At 38.3% G+C, this 15,821-nt stretch overlaps 1 protein-coding gene across 6 annotated transcripts in view; it reads right to left on the bottom strand.

Moving 5' to 3' along the window:
* The window catches only part of FNDC3A (fibronectin type III domain containing 3A), a 111,325-nt gene that overhangs the window by 16,671 nt on the left and 78,833 nt on the right, over positions 1–15,821 (bottom strand). For all 6 annotated transcript variants that reach the window (XM_059839013.1, XM_059839014.1, XM_059839015.1 and 3 more), the window contains 6 exons: positions 12,139–12,277; positions 11,632–11,685; positions 10,895–11,019; positions 7,475–7,649; positions 6,778–6,864; positions 1,560–1,698 (listed from right to left, as the gene is read on the bottom strand). In XM_059839013.1, the coding sequence (XP_059694996.1) occupies positions 1,560–1,698; positions 6,778–6,864; positions 7,475–7,649; positions 10,895–11,019; positions 11,632–11,685; positions 12,139–12,277 (719 nt within the window). The remainder of the gene's footprint in view (positions 1–1,559; positions 1,699–6,777; positions 6,865–7,474; positions 7,650–10,894; positions 11,020–11,631; positions 11,686–12,138; positions 12,278–15,821) is intronic.

Consider the following 15,821-nt stretch of genomic DNA (forward strand, 5'->3'; position numbering starts at 1 on the left):
TGCTTATTTAGATAGAGAGTGTACTAGTCCAGGGCAGCAGCAAATCATTCCAAGTCCTGCTGTGTGAAAGCCAGCTCTCATCCCTTCTGAACATCCCACACAGGAGAAGGGACAAGGGAATTGCCCCTGGGAGATGCCACAACAAACATTTCAGTCTCAAGTGCCTGAGTATGGATTCAGGGACAAAGACTCTAATGGTCCTGTAATTTGGACTGCAGACAGGAAAAAATTATCACATGGACTTGTATGTAAAAATATTTTGAAATCATTTAAGGAAAGAATTTCAAAAACCTAAATATATTGGGACAGAATAGAATAGTCAAGAGCTCTACACTGAAGACTTATCTCTTAACTTCTAATATATAACTAGAAATTGAGTGCACTATCCTCCCTGGTACAGTATTCATGTACAAGATACAAATCTACAGACCTTTCTTTGACATATAATCCTAATACCGTTTCTGAAAGATGACTTAGAAAACAGCAAAATGAAAGTAATGTGAAACAACATTTTGAACAAATATAAAGACAGCATTATACTTCAACACAGAAGGGTACTCCTGCCTAAACATCACATTATGCTTGTGCTGGATGATATGATGTTGGCTTTTAGGCAAGGGTTATGTATCATAAAATGCCAGCTAAGTAAAATGAGACTTAGATACCACTTTTTGGTTGGAAGGAAATTATTCCAAATGGAAAATAAAATTGTCACAATAATTACCACATAGAAAGAGCATCACTGTTCCAAATACAGATAATTAACAGTTTTATATATAAATTGATATTTTAGGTAGCTTTTGATATAAAATCAGGCATTTTCGATAACTTCATACATTATGCATTGTACATAAAAGATCAAGTATCAGATCCTGATGTAGCAAAGTGCTCTGGGAAGATACAAGGCTGGACCTGTTGAATACTATTTGCACTCTACAAGTAAATTTCTTATTAATTACTAATGCTAAAGAATTAAATGCATTATTAAATGGAAATAGGTAAAAAGTGATAATAAATGTAATATTTTACTGTTTGATTTTCTGCTAAAGTACTGCATGACACAGTACTGTTTAACCTTCTCCTATTTTACAGCATATCGCTAAAAATTCCTGAGCTTAAGGAAAAGTTTCTCAACATCCTTAGAGAATAAAAATTTATCTCTCAAAACCAAATAGTTTGAAGATACAGGTTGAACTTCAATCTTCTCTTTAAATAAGAATACAGAATGTCATGCACCTACTTTTTGTGCCAGAAAATCAGAACTTCCTACTACATCAATTAACCACACTTTTTAAAGTGTTGTAGTCCTCTGCAATAACAGTCCCTATCACAATTAGCATATTATTCTTCCCACATAATTAGCTGTACCCTGAGTATGTTGAGTCATACACTGAGTATGTTGAGTCAGTATTTTTCAATATAAAGGGATCATAAAGCTCAGTTGACTTAAGTGTTACTAAATTAAAACCTGACCTTCTATATAAGAAATATTTTATATATACAATATATATTAAAAATACAGAAGAAATACTCTAATTAAAGCTGGAAAACATTCTTACCCCAGATTATTTTAAAACTCTGTGCATGAATTTTTCCTTTCACTGTGGGTTTTGAAGGTACTCCAGGTTTGTCTGGACAAGTAATGTACTCCACTGTCTCACTTGGACTGCTTTTCCCTTCTGAGTTATAAGCAATGACCTGAAAATATATATGAAATACTATAAACATACTGGATAGTGGTATGTTATTCACTGTTTATGGTAAGGACAAATAAATTTATATTGTATATCTAGACAGACACATAATAAATTAACACAAAAACTAAAGTTATTATATACATTCATTTTACATTTTCCTTAGTCCCATAGTTAGACAATCACTATACTGAAAATATAAATGCATGCAAATTGCCAGAAAAAAAACAAATCCTTAAAAAACGATGCTAGTGTAGCACCTTCTTTTACATAAATACTGAGAGAGAAAAAGTATTTATATGGGTAAGTTGTATTAACAACAGCAAAGGGATTTTATAAACTCTTCAGTCTCAAGGATCATTGTGGCAAAGGTTGTCATGAAAGTCATGTGAAGGACAAGGAATTATATTTGTCAAGGGTAAACCATGTTTAACCAACCTGAGTGCTTGCATGATGAAACAACTTGCTTAACAAATGGGGGAGAGCTGGGGACATCATCTAGCCTAATTTTAGTTTGATCTCCACAACATCTACGTAGACAAGCGGGTTAAGAGAAAACAGATGGACCACAAGATGGCTGTAGAAAACGTGACAGAATGCCAGGCTCAAAGGGTGTTGGCTAATGGTTTGAAGAAAAATTAGCAGCTGCTCATGAGTGGATTTTCTCAGCAGCCAATCCAATGTCAGATTCTATTCATTATCTTTAGAAGTGATCTGGATGACAGGAGTGAGTGATGCTCCCAGACTTGCATAGAGCACCAAACTAGGAGAAGACAAACATATGCTGGAGGGAAAAGCCATCATAGAGACTTTGATAGGCTGAAATATTGCGTGAACAAGAACTGTATGAGCTTTGGACAAAGATACAGTCTTGCACCTGGGATGGAATAATCCCAGCACCAGTTCAGTCTGGGGTCTGACTCTACCCAGCTCTTCTTTTTTCAGCTCTGCTGAGAAGGACATTGGCATTTGAGTAGGAGCAAGCCAAATTAACCAGCAAAGCATCTTGGCAGTAGGAAAACCATATTGTTTCATGGGCTGCATCAGCAAGAATTTACCCAGCAGAACAAAGGATTTAATTATGTCACTTTACTCAGCACTTTTAAAACCATGCTTGGAATACTGTGTCCAGTTTTGGTCCTCCAGTTCAAGACACACTGGGAAACTGGAAAGAGTTCAGAAGAGGGCCAGCATGATGATCAGAGGATTAGAGAACATGACATGGAAAAAAGCTTTATTTTATTCTGATGAGTAGAAAGAGGTTTCATTGGGAAGGACCTAATCACAGCCTTCCAACATCTAAGAGACAGTTACAGAAGAGATGAAGACATTGCCTTCCAAAGGATCTGTAATGACAGGACAAGAGCCAGCAGACACAAAGTTTGTTAGAGGAAATTCTAGCTGGATATAAGAAAAGAAAATTAATTACCATTAGAACAGACAGCCCAAAGAAGCGGTTGAATCATCCTTGCTGGAGTACCAAAATCTCAGCTCAACAGGGCTGGGACAGGGTTGAACTGCCTAAGATAAGGCCTGGCTTTCTACACAAATTTGACCCAAATGATCACTAAGAGTCCCTTCCAACCTAGACTTTTCTGTGATTCTAGGAAAACAAATTCTTGCTACTCTTCATTTTGTAGTTTAGTTTAGTAAAAAGCTAAACCACCTAGGAAAAAATAAAAAAAGGAAAAAAGAAAGAGGTTTTTTTCAGCTTTTATCTCTGTTTTAAAAATGAGCAGAATCTAAATGATAGCAGAGATGTTAGTAGACTGAGAAGAGGAAATGCAAGCTTAACATGTCTCTCAGACATTAAGTCTCCCAATACAGTTTACAGGATTAATAATCATCTGGTTGTCTTTGTGCTCTTACAAATCAAGTTAAACAGGCAGTTAGCATTTACGTATTATAATAAGGTTTCCAATGGTTATAAAGCTTCTTTCAAAAGCCTTAAGGAATATTACTAATTAAGTCTTTCCCCTGTATAATAAAAATTAAAGACCTGATCAACATAACATTTGCTTCTCCTTTATGCTCCATGAATGCGTGAACAGACTTCTGTTAATTGTTTTGCTAATAAAAATAGGGTATAAACATTGGAGTTTATTTTAATGAGAAACTTAGGATGTTTAAGTAACTATACATTTACTAGTAATGAATCAAGTGTAGTATTACTTTCAAAGGAAGACTACGTTCATGTTCTGCAAAAGCTAGTTTCAAGAGAATTAGCTATTCTTTAGCTCATGTGTAGCTGTAATAGTGCTAGAAACATACTGTATATTTTAAATTATTTAAATACTAAGTTATGCAAAAAATCCCTACAAAATCATATTCAGAAGTGCAAAATATCATCTGAAAAGGAGTACTTACATGCTTCAGTGTTAACCCACAACAAATCAATCAATGTTTAAACTATTGCCATTCATTTTGCAAAGAGAAGCTGTTCTTCAATGGTTCCTAATTCTTCCTTAAGTATTTTACTTAGTATTCTTCCTTAGTATTTTAGGCGTATGCGTGACAACAGCTATCAATATTTTTCACTTGCAGACAGATGAGGTTTGACTGTGCCTCAAGTTGCACCAGAGGAAGGGTAAACTGAGTATTAGGAAAAATTCCTTTACAGAAAGAGCAGTCAAGCATTGGCAAGGCTGCCCAGGGAAGTGGTTGAGTCACTGCCCCTGGAGGTATTTCAAAGACGTGCAGATATGTTGCTTAGGGACATGGTTTAGTGCTGGGTAAATAGCTGGACTTGATCTTATAAGTCTTTACTAACCTAAATGATTCTGTGATTCATACTGTTGGACATGTCTTTAGCTTTGTTCCAAAACCCAAGCAACTATAGAGTAACTCATAACATAGAATAGCCCAGGCTGGAAGGGACCCGAAAGATCATCTGGTGCAGTCCTTCAGGGCAAAGTGAGCCTAGATGAGATTATCTAACATCCTCTCCAGTCATATCTTGAAATCATCCAGTGATGGGGATTCCACCACATTTCTGGTGAGGTTGTTCCAGTGATTACTTGATCTCACTGTGGAAAATTTCTTTCCTATACCAAGATGAAATCCCTTCCAGTGCACCTTCCAACTCCTACCCCTTGTCATCTCAAGGTGGCTCCCTGTGAAGGGAGAACCTCCCTCCTCTTTGTAGTCAGGTTTTAAGTACTGGGAAACTGTGATGAGGTCACTCTCAGCCTTCTCCAATGAGAAAATGTGCAATTCCTTTAGATTTTCATTATAGGGCAGGTTCTCCAGCCCTTTTATAATTTTTGTGACTCTCTTTTGGACCAACTCGCACTCTGCCTGTCTTTTGTGAATTGTGTGGATCAGAACTGGACACAGTTCTCCAGGTGTGATCTGACACAAGTTGAATACAGGGAAGATCTCTTATCTCTGCTAGCAATGCCACTGCTGAGTCAGCCCAGGATCCAGTTTGCCTGAAGGTCCATTTCAGCAAGGTTGTTCCTAGTCTATAGTGGGCTCCTTGGTTATTCCAGCCCAGGTGCAGAACTTGGCACTTGTCTTTGTTAAACTTCATACTGTTTCTGCTACCTCATTCTTCTAGCCTGTCCAGGTGTTTCTGAAAGATAGTTTTGTCTTCTGATGTGTTCATCTGACCACTCCGTGTGGTGTCACCAGCAAACTTGGTGAGGGTGCTTTCAATCCTATCCTCAAGATCAGTTGTGAAAATGAACAGCGTAGGGCCTCCTATCCCTAGGAGCTCCTAATTCAGACAGACTGCCAGCCTGACTAGAAACCACTGATCACCACCCTCTGAGTGCAGCCTGTTGGCCAGTTTTCTACTCATCTCACATACCACCTATCCAGTTTGTTTCTTGCCAGTTTGGACAAGGAGAAGACTGTGGGAAACTGTTGAATGCTTGCTGAAGTTCAGGTAAAGAACATCCACTGATCTCCTTGGACCAACTGGAAGTGTTACCTTGATGTAGGACAGGATCAGCCTAGTCAGCCATCATTTACTTTTGTTGTAGGCGGTTCCCAACTGCCTGCTTTGTTTGTAGTATTTCCTAGGAAGACTTTTCCATTTATTTTGCAGGGACTGAAGTAAGATTAATGGGCTTGTAGTACCCTGGGTCCTGTTTTGGGTCCCTCCGGTAGATGGGGGGTGTTACATTCGTCCTCTTCCAGATGTGTGGGTATCCCTTGATCTGCATCACTTTTCAAATGTTATAGATAGGGGTCTTGCAGCAATGTCAGCCACTTCTCTTAACATCCAGAAGTGGACTAAGCCCTTCCAAAAGAACAAACCCCAGCCTTGTGACAGCTACCTTATCATGTGATTTGGGGTCCAGTTATGCTGGTAAGGCTGAGGCAAAGAAGGTACTGAGAACTTCTGCTTTATTGGCATTATTAGCAACTTGCCTCTTTGCCCTGTTTAGGAATGGCCTCTGTATGCACTCCCTGTTCTTCTACTTCTCACATATCTGAAGAAGCATTTTATGTCATTCTTGTTATCTCTGGCCAATTTCAGTTCTAGTTGATCCTAAGCCTTCTTTACTTCAACTCTGCCTGTCCTGACAAAGTTCTTGTAGTCCTTGGTGCCTATTTGATCATCTTCCCAGGGCCAGTATGCCTCTTTCTACCTTTTAACCACACCCAAAAGCACACAGTTTGGCTAGACTTCTTCATGAACTAAAAGTTCAGCCCTCAAGCTTACTAGAACAGGCTCAGCACCATGGTAATATGGATGAGTTCCTAACAATTTTTTTTTAATCAAGGCTTCTCCTTACCCAAACCCCTTCATTGTGTTTACTATGAAAGAACCCATAGCTACACTAAGTAATATCACCCATGTATATGAAACCAACCAGCCAAATAAAAAAACCCTGGCTGTTAAGAACATGTACTTTTGACCTGGAATTTCAAGATACCTGCAACTGTGTTATACCCTTGCAGAGGTTCTTATTGCTTCTGCAGAAACAATAATGCAGGTGCTCAGCCAACAGTTTTAAGAGATTGAAATTGCAAGAAACTGGCATCAAATTCTGTTTTCCTTAAAAAAGGCCCTCCCCACTTCTTAGTCAATCTCAAACTAGTCTGGTGCCCAAACATATGAAAAAAATCTTACCCTAAATTTATATTTTGTACTACGCCTCAAATTCTTCACCGTGTAGGTAAGATCGTCACCATCATATTTTGGCTTGAAACCATATCCCTGCAGAATTAAATAGGATTATTTGAAACATTATCTTTGCACACCAGAGGATCTAACATACTTCATACGAATAAATTACTGTTTCAAACTGCAATTATTATGCTTCTCTGACAAAATAATAAGTGCACCTTCATTGTGTAAACACTTTTTTTTTTTTTTTAAAGAGGTGTGAATTCATAAACCATTTTCCAATCAGGAGAGGGAAAAAGATCAGTAAGAAAGACATATACAGTGCCACTGGAAATTTTACCTAACACTTTCAAAGGGTAGAACAGTACTGATGTTAAAACAAATGTTGTTAGTCTGAAATGACATCTAGAGGGAACACACTTCACGATGCAATTGCTTTGATCCAGCTCTTACAAGGCTTAACTTGCACACACAAACTCACAAAGTTATAACCAATTTAAAAATCTTTGCAGAAATGAGGCTTAATAACACTAAACACAATTAAAAGAAGAAAGCTAGGTGGCCTGGTCACAGCAATGACAAGTCATTAGCTTAATTTCAGAAAATACAATTCCTTGTAGAATATTCTAGCAAAAGTTATCATTGCTACACTAATACAATAATGTATCAAACATAGTGAGAATAAGTATTCTAAACTTACTGAGTTCTCATCCTCCATCTCTAATATATATGAGATTCCTTCATCTGATGGTGTTCCTGAGGGTTTTGTCCACTGAAGGGATAACCAAGTAACTCCAGCATTAATCAGCAAAGGACTTGCTGGTGTGGTTGGGGCAGTGCCTGAGGTATGATACAGGACTTCTTCACTAAAATCACTGTTTAAAACAGACAGTATGTAAACTAACTAGACACAATAATTAATAGCTAAAAATCAAAATTCTTACTAAACACAGCTATGACAGTTTCTTGGAGATATGAACAATGGAAATTGCAAGCTCTTGCATGCAAACAACTTGCCCATGAGTCTGTCAGTAACAAAATATCTGAACAAGGTTAACATGTTCATAATTGAAAGATTCCTTTGTATGATGTAATTAAAACGTTTTGCTAACCAAAACGTTTTGCTTTTTCATATTAACTCAGTATTCTAAAACACTAAAGCTCTAAATGCAATAATATACTAATACCACAGTGTCCTTCCTTTTTAAAGTGAAAACCTGAAGGCATAAAAACATTTAGGCAAGACTTCAAAACAAACTTTGCGTATGTGTTCTGAGCTTACTTTGAAGTACTGGTTTCTCTAGAGATCCCGAATATAACAAAATAGTCTCATCATTCAGTGGTGAGCTACCTTAAGAGTTGATAAAATGAAAGCCTTATTGCAGAAAAAGAAGTAGAGTGTATACCAGTAAATATCCTAACACAACTGTTATCCTTTTTTGATTTAGATTAGAAATACCTTGTGGTAAAAATACAAACAAATTACATATAAAGAGCTACTGTAAAACAAGGGAATGCAAAAGTCAGTGAACAGGTAGTATGCTTGCACAGATAGCCTGACATGCATCCAGTTAGACTATAAAGGCCCACCTGCTCTCAGCAGGCTTTGCTGCTTTACATCAGATCTGAAGAATCACAAGCCTAAAGCTAGTCTAGTTTTTTTTTAACCATATGAAACTAATTTAAAAGACATAATTTTAATCTAAAAGTTAAGGATTACCTAACTGACCATCAGGAAGCCCAGAAAATAAAACCCTCTGTTATAGTTTAAACAAAGATACCAGTAAAATATCTCATGTGCTTTGAACTCCACTTGCCTGAAAAATCTCAATAAAAAGATAACTCAATTTCACTTTCTCTCTTACTCAACCTATATTATAGTGATGCACATGTTATCAATTTGGTCAGCACTGAGGTATTTTTTAGCATTTAAAAGAAAAAATCTTACACACAACACATTATCAAGAGTGTTGATAGCACAGAAAACAAACATATTGTCTGTGAGGACTGACAAAGAGATGTGCAGCAAGAAGGGGAAAAGTAAAAAACAAGAGAAACCTTCCAAATTTGTGGAATAGTAATTTATTTTCTTGTAAGAAGTCACAAGCAAGAAAATTTCTGGAATGGAAATCAAGTGATACCTACAATATATTTACTAAAAAAAAAAAAAATTAACATTTTATAGGGAGCCTGAAGAAAGCATGAAGAGAGGTTAGATACAAGTAGTATGTCTAACTCTTTTCAAAACAAACTATTGAAGGAGTCACCTTACAAGTAGATATAAGGTAAAAAACCGACATCTTAAAAAGATTTCATCTCTAAACTTGCTTGAACCACTCCAAAATACACTGAAATAAACTAACAGTTCCAGCCATAGCCAAATTTGAACAACTAATAAACAATTCCCTCAGAAGTACAGTACTATCTTTGAAAATACATTTTATTTTTCCAGTTTTCTTTAACCATTGTTTCATGTAGGTTAGAATTAAATTTAAACATTATTAACTTAGAGATAAAATATCTGTTCTTCTTGGTAAAATTATTTAGACAAAATTCTGTCTCCAGATGCCTAATGTTCTCAACATTCTTCATAAGGGAAAAACAGGCACTCTACACTAATAAATATTATTTCAAGAGACTTCTTAATTAAATAATACAATAAAGACAATAAAGCACATCTTCAAAAGGCTATGAAATACTGATTTAAAAATCTATTCAGTGTGATTAGTTTAAGAAGGGTACTTAACTGATCAGTGTCTTCAAAGCTTACGCTGGAGGAATCTGTAATATGTGCAGCTATTCCAAGAGGGTACAGCTACACTCAGATGTAGAAGGGGAACCGGAAGAGAGGCCCGGCACTGGAGACTGCTTAACTGCCAGCTCCCTTCCTGTCTTTATTTTTAACAGTTCCAACTGAATCTCAACAAGACACAGTCCAGGGAAAACCCAAGAGAATAATTAATTCCAGGAACATCATCCAGAAGGCAGTAATGTAATAAAAACTGTTGGAGCACACCAAAAGTCTAGTCCACTACAGTGTCCTCTGATAGCAGCACAAAGCAGGTACTTCAGAAAAGACATAGGAACAAGGCACCTTATGCAATGCATTCCCTGAGTAGTCTCCAAAGCCTCCCAATACATGCTTCAGATCTCCTGAGCCAGCTGTATTTTTCATATTCTTAACAGTCTGCAGCAGATTCCTTCTGCCCAGCATGAATTATGGCCCTGGGTCTGGCTCCCTACTCTTTACACTGTTCTTTAACACTGGCCAAGCAGGCACTGTTCCTTCAAGCACCTCCTTCTGCCAGATAAAGGACACACAACACATACCCTCTATTTCATGCTATAAAAACACCACTTTAGTGAGCTGCAGCACAATGTTCATAATATCTGAATTAGGAAAAACAAACACAAAAAGCAATTTTATGTTGATGGAGAGGGAGGCTCCATTTTTATGCCCCACAGGAGCTCAAGGTCCAAGTACTACTAGGTAGCATGGACACCAGGAGTCTGTTGTAGAGGAGATGAGCTCTGGCAGTGTGATTGTTAGCCAGATGCATCTGCTTTGCCTGATGACCAAGAAGCCCACTCAAGAACTAATGCAGCCAGTAATGCAAGCATAACTTTACAAAACGTTTTCTTTTCCAAGTTCTTACTTACATTCTCCACTGAAATCACAAGTCATTAATTCAAAAATTCAAAACAAAGTTTGGTGCTCTATAACATCTGAAAAGTAGTAATTAAAGACATGGACCACATATCCTAAGCATTGATAATAAGGGCTAGACCTTCCAAAGAATTCCTTGATATGGTAATGTCACATTCTGTCTATTTCCCAGGGTAACAGGAGACTAACAGACAGATGAAAGGACAATATCCCAACTGCACAAAGGCTATCTGCAAAAAGAATGATCCAATCACACACTGTGAGTTAAGCTAAGCAGTTGGACTAGATTATCACTCTAGGTCCCTTCCAACTGAAATATTATGTATTTTATATTCCTTTTCAGACTATTTGGACAAAAGACCTTTTTCTTTAAATGCCACTACATGTTTTTCCTAAAGTAGCACACACATGGATGCATAAGCTTTTCATATTTAGGTATGTAATAGCATTTACCTCATTCCCATGTCATTTTTGGCTGCTAGCCTAAAGGTGTACCCCATTGCTGGTGATAGTTTAGTGATCCTGTACTGCTTCTGTTGACCGTAATAACACTGGCAAAACTCTCCATTTCCTTTTCCCTAAAAAGTAATAAGTTAATCATATTATTAACCTTATTACATATGCATCCATCAATTAAAGTACACACAAACATGAAGTAAAATCCTTTTCTGAAATTAAATATAACTCAAGAATCTCCATTTGGTGAGGCAGTAGCATATGCAACTTTGTATTAAATTAGCAGCTTTTTTCCTTCCTTTCCATTTCCCAGCTCCTTGAGGCTGAAAGAATAAAAGCCATGAAGGTACTGCACCTCTACCATCTCAGGATAGCTGTCCAGATAGAGACTGCAAGATCACTGCAGGGCCATAGTTGATCCACCCACTTATTAAAAAAGAAAGACTGCTACAGGAAAATGACCCTTCCATGTCAGCTCTTGAAAATGATATTGGACTATGGGAAAAAGCCACTATTAAGAGGGGCAGAATAATGCAATTAAGATCCTTTTATTTTATATTCCCCCCCAAAAACCACGGAGCAGTAACCATATTTTAATAATTGCTTCAGGAATTACATTATTGTCACATGCCTCTAATCAAAAATCTTAATTTTGACATAACTTAATGTGCACAGTCACATACAGCTACTTGAAAAAACAGAAGATTAAAAATACAATAGAAAAACTTGCTTACTTCATCCCATTCTAAAAGGTAACTGTGGATTTTGGAACCATTATCACAAGATGCCTGTAACAGGAAAACAGCAAAATTAGAATTCTAACTGGATACAAGACCACTTAAAAAATGCATGTATGGGTCAACCCACAAGAAGAACAGCGGAAGACAAGTAATGCTCCCCTTATATAATTGTTTGCCAAGACACTCCTAGTTTAGTCACCATACAATGAATGCTTGTTCCATGTTTATGGGGTTTTTTTCTAATTTAGCCCTTGAAACGCATTGGGTACTGAACTCAGTAATTTTACCTTGAATAACTCCTTGCTTTTCCGTGAATCCTTCTCTTTTTACTCAAGCCCACATTTAACCCAGTAAATCCATTTCCAATCAGGGAACTGTGACTCAAATTAGTTGGTTTGACAAAAATTCTCAGTTTCAATAAACTGTTATTTTATTGATAAATCCACAACAATTCTGAAGAGTTTAAAATATTTCTTTTAAAGGCTGTAAAGCAATCCTTACCTTCCACTGAAGAGTAAGAGAATTTTTGGTCCGATTAGTTATCCTGGGCAGATTTGGAGCATCAGGTTCACAACTCGCCGTGGTAAAACTCTCTGTTTCTGAAGGGCTCCCCTTTACACAGTTGCATTCTGCTTGGACTCTAAAATGGAAAAGAGTCAATAACATTTTGCTTCAAAATCTGTATAGTTTCTAAAGAAAACCAAGCATTTGGAATTAAGTTGCTGCCTTGCTGCTTCATTATTAAAATATCACTGTTATAAATAAATAACTGGGGGAAACATCTTGGTCAGTAAAAGCAGTAAGAAAGAAAAGAGTCTTTTACTTCGGATGTACATCATTACCATTGGTCAGCTTTAGCCTCACAATTATATTTGAAATATATCTTTTATTAGCTGTACTTCGGTTCGAAAATAATGGTAGCATTTTGCAGGCTCATTATGTGTTGTAGAGATATAAACTTATATTATGAATAATTCTTCTGCAAGTGCTTTTGTCAGATGAGCACAACAAAGCTGTTGATGTATTTTCAGAGTATCCTCTGCACTCAAATGAGTGTCCTGCTGAGTGTATTCACCTTGTCCTTTCCTTTAGTAAGGCTATGAATTAGCTCTCCACATACTTCAAAAGAGTGAATTTTGCTTCTGTCTCAAAGCAAAATGGCTTGTTTTTCAAAAGGCTTGTCTCCAAAAGGAAATACTGATATAGTACTAATATCATTATATTAAATGATAATCATCTGGTCTCCCCCTGCCCCCTAAGCTGCGCAGCTATGCCTTGTCTCTTCTTTGGGTCAATGGTACACTACTTTCTTCTTATTCATCTGTTCCTTTGAAAAAAAACCCAAAACCAAAACTCTCCAAAAAACCCTTTCCTCTGATTACCAATATAAAATCTGAGTTGCTAGCTTAAGAAGATACAAAAATCCTGATAAATTTTTGATGTATGAACAGCAAATCAAAGGAAATTTGGCTTTATAGATTTCACAAACAGAGAGAAGACATTCAAACAGTGACTTAAGTTGAACACAAAGTTGTTTGTGCTTGCATACAATTGCAAATATGTCATATGTCAGTTATCTTGGTGGTTGAGTTGTTCCAGTCTTCACTGATTTTCTGCAGTGCTCATACTGGCAGAATTCTGTTTAGGAAGAGCCTGGATAGCCAAGCCACTGATTCCCATGTACTACCTACAACAACCAGAATTAAGCAAGAAATAATACGAATGTAGCCTGATAGAAGAGGACTTAGAAAAAAAATAATTCTAGGCACTGACCCTTATGCTACATGAATTTTCGTCTTCAACCTTGTTGGATAAAATATATCTAAAAATACTAAAATAGGAACAAGATCACAGGTAAACACTTTCATAGGAAAGAGCTTAGAGCCAGCTTACCATTCATCCTTCTCCTGACCTTGTGCTCCAGGAAATACAGGGGCTCAAATTAAATGAGGGCTGTGATAAGAACAGACCAACCCTCTTTTGCTTTACGTTTGACAACCAAGACAATACTCTGGAAAACAGCTCTGGGAGGTGTAGACCCCTTCACACCAAAGGCTGGGAACCTAGCTCTCCCACCTGAGCAAATGTGAAGGCAAATCCTACCCTAAGCTTCATGTGGATGGAGGCAGAACATTGTTAACTGGGACCCATTCTCTGACACACTTCTGTTCCATGTGCTTCCTACCAGCTGCCTCTAAATTGCTTCCCTTGGTCAGTACACAGGGATCTTGGGGTCCTGCCTCAAAATAGGCAGGACATTCAGTCATGTCTAAGAAGGTACTCTACACTTGCCACTGCCTCCTGAAAAGGCACTTTTTTTAAGGAGGCCTTCATTTCTGCCTTTACAATGTTATTTCTTTGTAAACTACTGTATTCACACTATTTTTTTTAAAAACCAAGAATCACAGAGTAGTTTGGGTTGGAAGAGACCTTTAAAGGTCAACTTGTCCAAACTCCCCTGCAATAAACAGAGATATCTTTACCTAGATCAGGCTGCTTAGAGCCCTGCCCAACCTCTCCTTGAATGGTTTCCAGGGATGGGGCATCCACCATCTCTCTGGGCAAGCTGTTTCAGCATTTTACCACTCTCAGTGCAAAATATTTCTTCCATATATCTAGTCTAAATCTACCCTCTTTTAGTTCTAAACCATTATCTCTTGTGCTATCACAACAGGTCCTACTAAAAAGTCTGTCTCCATCTTTCTTACAGGCCCCCTTTAAGTACTGAGTTTTCTCCAGGATGAACAACTTTTGTGGCCCTCCTCCAGAGCTACTCTAACAGGTGACCATCCTTCTCATGATGGGGATCCCAGAGCTGAACACAGGACTCTGGGTGGGTCTCACCAGAGCAGAGCAGAAGGGCAGAACCACCTCCCTCACTCTGCTGGCCATGCTGTTTTTGATGCTGCCCAGGACACAACTGGCTTTTTGGGCTGCAAGTGCACATTGTCAGGTCATGCCCAGCTCGCCAGCCACCAGGACCACGACATCCTTTTTGGGCAGGGCTGCTCTCAATTCCTTCATCCTGCAGCCTGTGTTGATACCAGGGCTGCCCGAACCCAAGGGCAGCAGCTTGCACTTGGCCTTGTTGAACCTCCTGAGGTTCCCACAGCCTCACTTCTCAAGCTTGTCCAGGTCTCCCTGTATGGCATCCCATCCTCCAGGTGTGTCAACTGCACCACTTGGTGGCTGACGCTGCAACTGTGGTGCTTTTTGCTGGAAGCTCACTCAATCCCATTATGTCACTGATAAAGATATTGGACAGTACCAGTCCAAGACGGGCCCCTGTGGGACACCACTTGTCACTAATCTCTATCTGGACATTGAACCATTGACCACTATTCTGTTAATGTGACTGACCAAACAAATCCTTATCAACCAAGAAGGACACTGTGAGCGACTCAAAGGCTTTAGGGAAGTTCAGACAGCTAAGATCTGCAGTCTCCTTGTCCATTGAATACAAGTCACTTGCTCATAGGCAACTTGGTTCTTCAGGCAGGACTTGCATTTGGTGAAGCTGTGCTGGCTGCCCTGAATCACCTCCTCATCCTTCATGTGCCTTATCATGGCTTTTAGAAGGATCTGTTCCACAATCCTCCCATGCACAGAAGTGAGGCTGACAGGTTAGTAGTTCCCACAGTCTCCCTTCCTAAGCTTTAAAAAAACTGGTGCAGTGTTTTCCTTTTTCCAGTCACACAGGATTTCACCTGCCATGACTTTTCAAATACGATGGAGAGCGGCTTCGCAACTACATTAGCTAAGTCCCTCAGGACTCTGGGATGAGCCTCATCTGATGCAGACTTACATCAAGCTTCCTCAGATGGTCTCAAACCTGATCTCTCACTGCAGGAGGGAAGTGAGACAACCAAGACAATACTCTTTCCTCCCTCAGTCCTTGTCTCCACGGGAGAGGTGTGAGAAGAAAAGTAGCCAGTGAAGACTAAAGCAAAAAGGTTGTTAAGTACCTTGGCCTTTTCCTCATCCATAGTTACCAGTTTTCCAGTTGTGTTTGTTTGGGAGGATACACTTTCTCTGATCTTTGTTTCTGGCTGACAAAGCTACAGAAGCCTTTAGCCTTTGCATCCCTTGCCAAGTTCAGTTCCAGATGACCCTCTAATATTTACAAAAAAGAGGGAAGAATGACACCAAACCGCATCTTCCCAATCCTATGCTATTTCTTCTGA

The sequence above is a fragment of the Haemorhous mexicanus genome, chromosome 2 (genome assembly GCF_027477595.1).
Source record: "Haemorhous mexicanus isolate bHaeMex1 chromosome 2, bHaeMex1.pri, whole genome shotgun sequence".
NCBI classification, from domain to species: domain Eukaryota; kingdom Metazoa; phylum Chordata; class Aves; order Passeriformes; family Fringillidae; genus Haemorhous; species Haemorhous mexicanus.